General features: G+C 35.7%; 1 protein-coding gene across 1 annotated transcript in view; it reads right to left on the bottom strand.

The window, feature by feature from the left end:
* Nucleotides 1-13,214, bottom strand: part of LOC150108079 (dynein axonemal heavy chain 3-like) — a 1,881,116-nt gene that overhangs the window by 1,563,295 nt on the left and 304,607 nt on the right. The window contains exon 16 of the mRNA XM_090415945.1: nucleotides 3,984-4,191. Within this exon, the coding sequence (XP_090272071.1) occupies nucleotides 3,984-4,191 (208 nt within the window). The remainder of the gene's footprint in view (nucleotides 1-3,983; nucleotides 4,192-13,214) is intronic.

Raw genomic sequence — 13,214 nt, 5'->3', positions numbered from 1 at the left:
GTCCTGGTTTCTAGGGAAATGCAGATACAGTGGAGATCATACAAGGAAGTGTATGGTATCTGATGTTGGTAACTATTCATTGCACCATCCAAAATGGAATGGATGCAGTCAAGAAAGTGGAGATAGCTAATTTTTTCTCATAGAGCAGTGCACTGTAATGGCTTGCCTTAGAGATACTCATTACACCTTTCCTTGAAGTAATTCAAGAAATGCTATGTAGCCTCCCTCAATGAGTCCCTGACTCTCTGGTCTCTAGTAAAACATGACAATTTATTGTAATTATGATATTAATAATTACTAAATCACTTAAGGAATTGATAACGTAGATATGAATATAAATTAAATTACACTTTAATAAATATTTCCAATATTTCGGCAACGTCACATTGCCATCTTCAAAAGGAACTTACAAAAAAGGCATGTGCACATAGGCACTACAACACAGTAACTGAGAGAGAAGTGATGAAGCTATTGTTCTCCTAAAAGTCTTGATGGTGCCCCCCCTAGCGGGCTAAGTAGGTGTTCTTGGCCATTGGGCTGAAGGTCTGCTGATGTAAGCCTTCCAAATTTGGGGCAGTCTGATACAACCAAATTTCTTTCTCAGTTACTGTGTTGTAGTGCCTATGTGCACGTGCCTTTTTTGTAAGTTCCTTTTGAAAATGGCAACATGACGTTGCCGAAATATCGGAAATATTTATTAAAGTGTAATTTAATTTATATTCGTATCTACGTTGTTAATTCCTTAAGTGATTAAGAACATAGAGAAAACATTAAGAACACCTACTTAGCCCGCTAGGGGGCACCATCAGGACTTTTAGGAGAACAATAGCTTCATCACTTCTTTCTCAGTTACCGTGTTGTAGTGCCTACGTGCATGTGCCTTTTTTGTAAGTTCCTTTTGAAGATGGCAACATGACGTTGCCGAAATATCGGAAATATTTATTAAAGTGTAATTTAATTTATATTTGTATCTTCGTTGTCAATTCCTTAAGGTGATTTAGTAATGCATAACCAACGTATAAGCGTGTCTATGAAATATTAATAATTATTACTAAATTAATATTGTTACTATAATTTAACCTTCAGTACCTCTTTATTATTGTAATAATTGCATGTTGATTGGATTTTAATGGTATAGATGCAAACACAGATTGATAAGAAAATAACTATTTATTGACTTAATTGCTAATATTTCGCTGATATTCTATCCAGCATCTTCAGAGCATGCAAACAAAGTTTGTGACAGTAGCGAGACAACCACAATTCGGTGTAACAGTGGGACTAGTATGAGTAATTGTAGCATGCAACACAAGACTAAAGGCCTAATTAGGTGCCATCTAAGTTGGAAAAAAAAAACAAGAGAGAAAGCAGGTATTGATTTGGTCTTGGGATGACGTCTCCCAAATCTTTGGTAGACTTATACAACCATACTTAATGAGGTTTGGAGTATGTTTCAAGGCTTCTGTTGATTCCAGGAACAACCTCTCTGACTTGTAAAAGCTTCTGTGCAGCACTTTTGTTATTTTCCAATTGATCCTGTGTGAGGGGGGGGGGGGGTCTGCTAGACACGACTTGCCATAGTAAAAGTGCCAGATATTTTTTTGTGTTTGATGAGTTGGATGTCCACAGTAGGCTCGATGACATGAATAGGACACTTCATAGACTCCTGGATGTAATAACGGAGAGAATTGGTCCTTAGGTGAATGGATGACAGTTGCCAATTTCACATAAGGTTTAAATACGGTGCATAGTTGGTGTTTGTTAAACACTCTAGATATCTTTTCGGATGTGCCTTTAATGTATGGATGGTGACAGTTTTGTTGTAGTCTTCTGTGGTAGACAGTAGGGGGGGGGATTTTTGCAGAGCATTTAGTATTTTATCTATCTTGTAGAAAGGCTTATACATTAGCTGTATATGATTATTAAATTACTTAAGAAATTCACAACGTAAATTGGAATATAAATTAAAATAAACTTTAATATACACTTCCTAAATTTCAGCAACGTCATGTTCACATCTTCATCGGAACTTAAGACTAAGAGATGTGCACGCAGGCACTAATACAGCAAATGAGGTAGAAGAGAGAAGACTACTGTTTTTCCTAAATTCCTGATGGTGATGGTGATAGTATTGTGATATGTTAAGTTCCCATGACCTTTCATGAAAGATTATTATTATTATTATTATTATTATTATTATTTTATGGCATCTCCATGGAGTCTGGAGATCCATAAAGTGTACAATTACCCATTATACACACAAATCCTATCATACCTCTTCTTGAATCCATTCACTGTCGGGGGGACTCATAATTAATTCTGGCAATCCATTCCACTCACTCACTGCTCTCCATGCAAAAAATCTTGTCTGCACACCCCTACTAACCACATTCTTATACAACTTCCATGGATTGCACCTAGTTCTCTGACTATTTGTCATATATTGAAAAATTTCACTTGGATCAATTTTATAAAGCCCCTTTGTCCCCTCTTTTCTGTCTATCAACTAAACTTTGTAACCCACAAGCCTTCAACCTATCCTTGTAGGGAGTATTTATTCCACAAACCTATCACTTCTTGGTCGCTCGTCTTTGAATTCTCTTTACCCCCTCCCCCCAGGAAACCCATGTGACCAAACCTGTGTGCAGTAGTCAAGATGTGGCTTTATCAGCCACACCTTGACTACTTCACACTATCATTAATATCACATCATTATAAAGAGGGATAATAATTTCCATCTCTTTACTTGTTAGCATGTTTTTCAACATCCAAGTAATCCTTTGAACTATTTTATCAACTTCTGCAATATGTCCTCTGAACTTTAACTCTTTGTCCACCATTATCCCCAAGTCCCTAGTCTCATTAATTTCCTGCAAACTAATACTTTTAATATGATACACCATATGCAACCTTTTCAACCCAAAGTGCATAACCTTACATTTTGCAACACTGACAATCATTATCCTTTGCTCACAATGCCAATTTATTTAAATCGTCCTGCGGGATATCTACATTACCTTTATCGACTACTGCTGTACCCAATTTTGCATCATCAGCAAACAACTGAATATCCCTTTTTAAATCTTTCCCTATGCCATTGATATACAATGGCATAGGGAAACGAACCCTGTAACGAACCCTGGGGTACTCCACTAGTCACCATCATTCTTCTAGATTCCACTCTACCATATACTTCTCTCTGGTGTCTGTTCATCAGCCTTCCCCCCCCATCCATGGTAGTAGCCTCATATCCATTCCTATTTGTTCCAGTTTTTGTAATAGTTTTCCATGTTGTATTCTGTCAAATGCCTTGGCAAAGTTGAGCAGTATCATGTGTAGCCATTACCTTTATCCAATTCTACTGTCACTTTATTACAAAATGTGAATAAGTTACTAAGACAGGACCTACCCTTCAGTGATTTGTTGCTTCAATCAGAAAATCAAACCAATTATCAGACCATGGGAATGAAGAGTAGTAGAGTTTTTGTAGAAGTCATCCATTTTCTACCATTTTAGTGCCAAGTGAGGGATAAGTGCTTAAAAAAAAAAGGAAGAAAGAAAACCTGCATAAGATCATGATCTGCATTGCTAGTAAAAGAAGTGATATCTATGGTATACTTGGAAGGAGAAGTAAGAAAACTTCCAGGGATTAGGAAAACAGAGAGAATTGAGCATTTTTGAGGAAAGATGAATAATTTGCATTAGTTAAATGCTGATAGTAAATATTTTAGTATCACCTCCAGCATGATTAGTGAAATGGACAGAGGAAGTCAGCTGGAATCATGACCACTGATCCCCCCCTGAGAAGATGACATGAATACTTGGGTTTCTAAGATTTAGAAACTGTAGATATACTGATAGGAAGCAGTAGTTACTAATCATAAAGAAAATATAATAAAATATATTATATCATATTTAACATAGAGAACAAAACTACATTATGTTATCAAAAAGCAACAATTGTTTAGTCTGTAAATTAAAATGCTTGCCTTTGCTTTTGCAGGATAAATGTAATGAGAAAAAGAAACTAGCTCTTTCTCAGCAGATATCATTCCAGTTATGTGGTCCTGCTTACTGAATTCCAAGCGAGCTATACCTTCAAAGCATTTTTTAAGGTGAGGTTGAACACGATGTGGATCTTTTGTCTCTGATAGAATTTCTAATAGTTCATCATTAGAGAGAAAGAAAAACCTAAAAATACAAAGTAATTATTAAATAGAACTTTGATAACAATATTAACTGTATTCTAAATTGAACTTTTTTATTTAAATAAATATTTATTTAAATAAAAAAGTTATGATTTCAGACCATAAATATGTCATGTTTGATAACCAACTGTAGTATGCTCACAGATACAAGACCCTTCGACACTTCTGTGCATGTCAAAAGAAGGAGAATCCATTCCGATAATTGGGTAATCAATCCGTATTGTGGGATGAGTGTTTATTATTACACATTGGAAAATTAACTTCTCTTATATGATCATTGTAGTTTTTAAAGTGGTAACTATTTTGCTTGTATAACAGTTGGAAAATTTTACGTATAAAGCATGTGATTTCGCATTTTGGTGACCAATTTGTACATTGCCTTATTTCTTTCTCCCCTTCAACATGAATTGACTCTTCTTGGCAGTCTGCCAACGACAGCTCTTGCTTCTGTTCGGACTATACATCCTACATAATCCTAACAAAGGCCTTCTATTATTATTATTATTATACCTACAGTCATCCGACTCATTGTGGGAGGTTCATTAACAAACAACATATTTATCACACTGAATATTAAAATACTTAAAGCACCCTGCATTCCATTCACATTCATTCATTCCATTCACAAATTGTGGGTGAATACATTCCATTCACCCACAATTCGCAATGTAAACAATCTACTAATTGCACTCCTCTTCTACACTTTTGCATAACTTCCAGGGATGGTCTCTGGTCCTTACCCTCTCACCTTCTACTCTTTTTATAATCTCACTGGATTAATCCCCACACTAACTTACACATTTATATCATATCATTTCCTCCTTCACCACAAATCTATACATTCCATCAACCTCTCTCCATAGCCAACATTCCAGAGCCTTGATATTGTTTTATTCACTCATCTCTACACCCTCTCCAATGTTTCTACATTACAATGAAAACCAGGTGACAAAATCTGAACACAACAGTCCAAGTGTAGTCTAACCAGCACTTTATACAGTGGCACAATCATCTCCTTATCAATAAATGTCAATGTAATTCTTATCATAGATGAGCAGTCTTTACAAACTTGCAACATGCCCTCTAAACTTCAGTCTACTGTTAACCATCCCCCCCCCAATCAAATCTCATCCACTTCCTGCAGCACAGCACCATCAATATAGTACACGGCCTTATCAATGTAAAAAATCGATCTTATATTTCTGCACTCCAAAATGCAACACCTTGCAATTATTAATATTAAAACTACAACTCCATTCTTTTGTCCAAGACAAAAGTCTATTAAAATCTTCCTGAAGGGAATTAATATCAGCAGTGGAACTTATAATTCTCCACAAGTTTGCATCATCAGCAAACAATTGAAGAACCCCGGTAAACATGACATATCATTTACAAACAAGATAAACAGCAGAGGCCCAAGAACAGAACAGTGAAGCATGTCACTGGTTATCCTCTTTTTTTAAGACGCTGCTCAATGATCCACAACTTTTTGGTATTGTTCAGAGAGCTAATCTCCAATCCATCTAACCAATATACTATCCATTCCCATCCTCTGCAGCTTGTGCATTAACTTATCATGTGGAAATCTATTAAACACTTTTGCAAAAATCTAAGAATATCACTGTATATGATTCTCCCTTATATAACACACTCATTACCTTATCATAAAATGCATGTAAATTGCTAAAACAAGACTTATCCTTTACAAATTCGTGGCAATCATCATAAAAAATACTATGTTCATCAACACAATCTTGTATCCTATTCCTAACCAATATCTCCAACACCTTAACTACAACTGCAGTTATACAGACTGGTCTATAATTGGAATCTTCTGTCCTAGAACCATGCTTGTGGAGTGGTACTATTTTGCCTTCTTTCCACTCCTTGAGAACTTGATCCACTGCAAGACTTTTGTGAAATAATCAGTTACTGATACTGATAAAGTGCTCATTCCACTATATCAATTGTAATGGTTATGACAAAACATATGTTATGTGTGATAACAAAGTAGGTCCTACATAACGCTAACAAAAACCATATTCAAAAGGATTAATCACCATACTAGTCTGGACATGTACAGGGTGTTCGGGATAAATTTGACATATTTATAATTAATTATATTTTTCCGTAAGTTACATGTATTAACACACACTTCTCTTCATTTAAAAGTTTGGACCCTTCTTCATTCATATACAAGATGTCAGAAAGGATGGATAGCTGGAACCCACCTGAATCATGGAAGAGAATAACTTGTATCATGATGATTCGTGCCCGCCATCAAAATAAGGATATTACGACTGCTGCCCAATGCTCCCTGAATACAGTAAAAACAATCAGGCATGAACTAGAGACTTGCAATGGTGACTACGAGGATGTAGCAAGAAGAAAGATCCCTAGCAGACGATCTGATTGCGTTCGTACAGCAGAATTCCTCGCAAATCTGCAGGAACAGGTGTTGAAGAACCCTGGCATTGGAATTCGGGCTTTGTTCGTGGAGTTGCTAACTGTAGTCAAGCCCTGGATAACAAGGGTAGCCAATGGTAGGCCGTATGTATGGCAGCAGGATTCGGCCCCTTGCCACACCTCTGGGAAAAGTCAAAAATGGTTGTCTGAAAATTTCTACGACTTCACCAGTCCAAATGTTTGGCCTCCAAACTCCCCAGACCTTAACCCCATGGATTATTTTGTATGGGGCGCAGTTGAAAAAGACACCAATCGCACTTCCAGTAATACAAAAGCCCAGTTAATGGATAAAATTAAAACAGTTTTTGCGGCCCTTCCCAGGGAGACTGTAGCATCAGCTTGTTCGAGGTTCCGAAGCAGAATTGAAGCTGTGATCGATGCTAATGGTGGTTATTTTGAGTAAATCTTGTTGATAGTATTGTAATTAACTCTGCCTGTAATGTTTTTTTGTCAATTCATTAAATTTAATAGATACAAAGAAGATTTTCTTTTTCCTTACGAAACTGTCAAATTTATCCCGAACACCCTGTATATACGTCCATAATTGAAAAGGACCAAAAGTCCTTTTCAATTTTTTTAACTGATTTTGTCGTTACTACATTCTTTTGTTGTAGCATTTAATATTAGTGTAACCATTCTCGTCCTGAAGAAGCCAGACAGACCCAAACTGGCGAAACTGGTTGACGATTGTATACATATGTTTATAAAGAATTATGGTCCAATAAAATCCAAAGAAAATGTCTCGTATTTAGTATAAAAAAAGGACCAAATATTAACAATCAAAATGAATATAACCTTTGAATATTACAGAAAAAAATGGTAATGGTATGCTTTTATTCATTTCAGTAAATTATGGAGACTACAACTGTGTTAGGAATAATTACTTTAATTTCCTAATGTCTTGACCTTGAAATCAAGATCATCATGTGGAGTATACACATTTAACAAAGATAACTATATGACATTTGAAATAGTATGCCAATGTGACAATGATTTGATCAGATTCTACTGGCCAGACCTCTAGTGAAAAACGAAAAAAAATACATCAAAGCTGTATCCTATTTATAGCATCATCTGAGAACAAATTCATATTAACACCTTTAATACATAATAATTTGTGGCGTAATCAATAATTTAACACAAGTGTTTGTTATATTAAAGCTAAGATCCTAGATTACTACAGTCCTAATTATAATTAACTCTTAGAACAAAATGTTATGGGCATCTATATTTTTGGGATTTTTAGGCCACCATTGTTGTTAAGATTAAGTGGTTGATAAGAATTTCACAGGCCTCTTTAAATTGTGTGATGTAAAGAACAGGTAGGTGCTTTTCCAGTCAATTCTATGTAGAGTATTCAGAGAGGCCACATTTACCATACTTATTAAATTTAATGTGGCTTTTATTGGAGTTTTTTTTTTTTTTTTTGTGCACTCTGTTTCACCTATATAAGGCAAATTACAGGTGCAATGAATACAATATACTCCAAGGTGGACCAGTGGAATAAGTAAAACCTTGGAGGAATTGAATAACTCCCTTAATTTTGCAGGAGGTTTAAAGGTGGCATTAAGATTGTACAAGGATGGTTCCATAAGTTTCTGGCCTGACTAACTTTTAGAGGTGATAGAAAGAAAACAACTGTGTTACTTTTGGAACAGTTTGCAAAATAGCCTAAAACTTCATATTTCACCTCATTGTCATCTGCAAATTTTCTTCTTCAAAGGTCTTTCTTCAGTTTCGAGAAGAGACAGTAGTCAGTGGGAGTTAGATCTGGGATGTAGGAGGCGTTTTCAATCTCCTGAAAAAAGGAGATTTGTCCTTCACTGCAGCCTTCACAACAAATGGACTGGGGAACTGACATGAAGCAGGTGAACATCATGATTCAGCATTCCTCATCTCTTCTCCTTTATGGTGCTGTACAGTTTGTGCAGGAGCAAAGCATAATATTCTGCATTCATGGTGGTATTCCTTTCCTTGAAGTCAATCAAGAGAATTCCAGGGCAATCACAAAAGATTGTTGCCATGATCTTCTTGGTGGACTAAGCGACCTTGGCTTTTTCTCAGCAGTGCTTCACCTTATTTGCCCAACTCCATGGATTCCCCCATGGTTTCATCTCCAGTGACAATGGATTCTAGCACTTCTCTCTGATTCCCTTGGCAAAGCTATAAAAAATTGTGGGACCAGGTCACATTATGCTCCTTCTGAGAAGGAGAAATCAGGGCACACCTCCCACTGACCTTCATCATGTGAAGCTTCTCATGAATGAAGAGAAAGATAAGTGTTATAGAAAGTCTGAACTTTGTTGAGATTTCTTTAAGCTTCATCCGTCTGTCATTGAGCAATTCCTCCTCATCCTCAATGAGAGACATTTTCCTCGATCATCATTTTCACAGGCCGACCATCATGAGGATCATCTTCAATGCTCTCTCTCTCTCTCTCTCTTCCTAGGCAAAAATGTTAGCCTCATTCCTTCATGGTGGAATATGAAGGAGAAGCTTTCCCATAAACACCATCCAAATGCTACTTCATAGCACTTGGAGAAAGCCCTTCTTTGGTGAAAAACTTAATCACAGTGCTATACTCAAATTTTAACATTACAGCTACTTAGCGTACCACGTGCTGCTAGTCAAATAAGTAATTCTAACTGAATGATGTAAGTAGAGAGGTGAAACTTGTACACTAAGCTCCCCATAGATGGTGCTATCTATCACACACAGAGTATTAAAATTTTGTATGTTATTTGCATGTTGCAAATTTTGTACGTCAGGAAGGAAACTTTTGGAACCTGCCTTGTATTTCTGTAGTATTCTGTTTATTTTATTTGATATCTCTTTAATGTATGAAATGGCTACAGTTTTATTATAATCTAGTTTATTTTTATTTTTATATGGAATCTTGTGAAGAATTTAATTAATAGTATTTTTGATGTAGCCATTTTTTAGGAATGTACTGCTGATAATTTTTAATTCACATTTAAGTGCTTGCTCACTGAAGCAAATCTTCAATGAGCAAGGCCTTTTTTTTTTTTATGCCTAGTTTTTGTGTTGGGTAGCAGTGGTGGTAAGAGTTTATGTGTATATATTGGGCAGTATGTGTGGGCTTACAGAAATAGAACACACCATTTGTATTTGAAAAAAAGAAACATAAATGGCACTTTTTTTTCACTAGAGGTCAGGACAGCAGAATAATGTTTGATCAAATCAAATGTTTGTTCATTGTCATTTTGGTATACTGTTTGAAATGTAATATATATATATATATATATATATATATGTATCTGTGTGTGTGTGTGTGCGTGTGCGTGCGTGCGTGCATGCACGCACACGCTCCAAATGATGACCTTAATATGCAGGTTCAAATGTAATGAAAGCAAAGTAATTATTCCTCACATGATGAAAAACACCGTATTTTACCGAAATGAATGCTGATCACTGGGTAACATTAAAGGAAAGGAACCAAAATGAAAAAATGGTATAGAAACAAAACATGTACCATTTAGCAGAAGCAATATCTAAATGTATTCCAAGGATCAGAAGGTTAAATAAAGTAGGTGAAATGGATGAATGAAGAGAATAAGCATCGATACAGAGGAAAAAGACACAATGGTAGCAGCATAAGAGCAGTGGTAATAATCAATGCCATGAGGATTACAAAGAACAGGCAAGGAGGGTGACTTGGTTGGTAAGGATAGCAAATGTGACGTATGAGTAGCAGTTAGCTAATGAAGCCAAAAAGAATCATAGGGAGTTCTTTTGATATGTAGCCAGCAAAACAAAAATTATTATTTAAGGATGACACTTGATTGGAGAAAATGGTATAAGAACAACTACTGCAGAAGATATAGTTGAGATATTTAATGAGCAGTTCATAAAGGTCTTTCATTCTTGTGAATGTGACATCATGGAGAATTTGAAAGCAGTTGATGATAATGAGGAGAAGAGACTGACTGTATGTGAGCATGAGGTATATGAGAAAATTGAGCAAACTTGATGTTAATAAGGCAGTGGGACTAGATAATATATCATGATATATTTTGTAAGAAAGTGCCAGAAAGTTGGCATTGGCCTCGACATATTTTTCTAATATTAGTCCTGCACTGGGTGAAGTTCCAAAGAAGTGGAATGAAGACAAGATTGCTCTGTTTCATAAGGGAGGTGAGAGAACTTCAGCATGAAATTATAGGCCTATCTGTGTGTGTGTGTGTGTGTGTGTGTGTGTGTGTGTGTGTGTGTGTGTGTGTGTGTGTGTCAGATGTTGTGGTAAAATTGATGGAGAGGCTGGTGAGGAGCAGGATCCAGAATTCAGTTGACAACAGTAGTATTATCTTTGATGGACAGCATGGATTTGCTAAAGGGACATCATGTTTTAGTAATCTACTTACTTATTACAATAAGGTGATAGCTTCATTGGACAAAGGAGATGGATACATAGTAGTATACTTAAATTTTGCAAAGGCCTTTGATAGATTACCACATGATAAGTTGATAGTCAAATTAGAGCAGATGGAGTTGGATATTAGACTACTTCGTTGGATTGGATACTGGCTATCTGATAGGTATCAGCAAGTTGTGTATGGGGGAGCAATTTCCTGGAAGAGGAAAGTCACTAGTGGTATACCTGAGGGGGGGGTCTGTTTTAGGGCCATTGCTGTTTAACCTGTATATTAATGATATTGGGGAGGATTTGGATGGGATATTTAGCTGTTTACAGATGATGCAAAGTTGGGATGAACTATGAAGTAGAGCAGATGTTGTTGCCTTACAGGATGACTTGAATTGAGTGGATGGGCATGGGAGTGGGGATGCTAGTTCAAAGTTGCAAAATATCAAGTTTTAAAATTTTGGAAACAAAGATTGAATGTAGAATTTACACTTGATGAGGATACATTATTATAGGTGAAGGAAATAAGAGATCATGAGGTGATGTTGAATAAGTTTATAAAATTCAGAGGACACGCTGTCAAAATTGTGAGGACAACACAACAAATTCTGGGAATGATGTGGGGAACAAGGACTTGTAGAAGTTTCTTGTTCCATTGTATAAGGCTCTGATTAGGCCACACATGGGCAAATGTATACAGATTTGGTCACCTGGTATTCAAAACAATGAGGGGATATGGATAGGGTACAGAGGTGACTAACTTAAGCAGTTTCTGGTCTCTGGTATGTTGAGTATGAGGAATGGTTGAGAAGATACAATTTACAGTCTAGTGGATAGAAGGAAGAGGGATGATATGATAGAGAGATGTACAAGTTGATAAGGAGTTGTTATAGGATCAATGTTAAATAGGATTTTCATAAAATAGTGGGAGATCCTGTGAGAACAAGAGGTCATATCTCTAAACTGTAATAAGGAGGGAGTGAACAAGAAAGTGAGAAGCAGGTTTTTTGCATACAGAGATGTGAATGATTAGAATGCTTTGCTTGAGCATGTGGTGTCTGCAGAGAATTTTAATCTATTTAAGGGGCAGTATGAGCTGTGTGTGTGTGTGTGTGTGTGTGTGTGTGTGTGTGTGTGTGTGTGTGTGTGTGTGTGTGTGTGTGTGTGTGTGTGAGAGAGAGAGTGAGTGAGTGAGACAAAGGGATCTCCTAAATGACTCTTTGACTCCATTGGGTCCTTACGGTAATAATAATAATTCCAGTGTATTTTTGATATATTTGATCCGCGTGGTGGGTTGGTTGGTTAAAGGAAAAAGAGAAAGATGGCAGAGGAAAATTATATAATTAAAAAAGGTTGATACAATGAAGATGAAAAATATTCTAGATACAATAAATATGCGTATAAAAATGCAGAATATGATAAAACAATCATGAAGATAAATAATAATTACTACTAAAACTAATGAATAATAATTCATTACAACCTCTTATCATTTCTCCACATTTTTAAGGCCCCTATGGATGTGGAACATGTCTTCAGCTTTTTAAGTTCAATATAAAATCTAGATGCTAACTGTTTATTGTCAAATTTTATTGAATACCAATCTCTTATAGTTTCTGGAATAGTATAATACACATCATCAGATAGTGAACTTAAAAAATACAATGTTACACAACAACAACAACAACAAGCTAGTTATCCAACAGACTCTTAACCCATTATTTATCTAATTAAAAATTCATATACTGATTTATTAAACCCAAAACTCTTAACCTGATACTACTGATCAAACCCAAAACTCTTAATCTATTATTTATCAAATAATTCCAAAACTCTTAACCTAGTATTCTCATCATTGTATGCTATATAAAGTGTTTATTCTTCAAACACTAAAGAAACTGACTTTTATTGTTTGTATATTTATTTTATAAATATCTTCTTTCATTTTATATTTCAATAGTAAAAATCTCATAATCTTGTTAACTTAAGGCCAAAAAAATCAAGTCAAAAGCAATCATTTCAATTCTTTTCAATTTGTTGACTTTTACTGAGCTAATTATGTGTTTTCATGATTCCATCTCTTTCCCTTTGTCTTGAAATACCATACTTCTTTACATTCATATTTATTCAGCACTATCATAATTTCCTAACATGTAGCT

This window comes from Typopeltis vanoorti, chromosome 3 (genome assembly GCF_054136105.1).
Source record: "Typopeltis vanoorti isolate ZY-2024b chromosome 3, IOZ_Tvanoo_1.0, whole genome shotgun sequence".
Classification (NCBI taxonomy): Eukaryota; Metazoa; Arthropoda; class Arachnida; order Uropygi; family Thelyphonidae; genus Typopeltis; species Typopeltis vanoorti.
The sequence above is the reverse complement of the archived record's forward strand: the minus strand, read 5'-3'. Positions and strand labels throughout refer to the sequence as shown.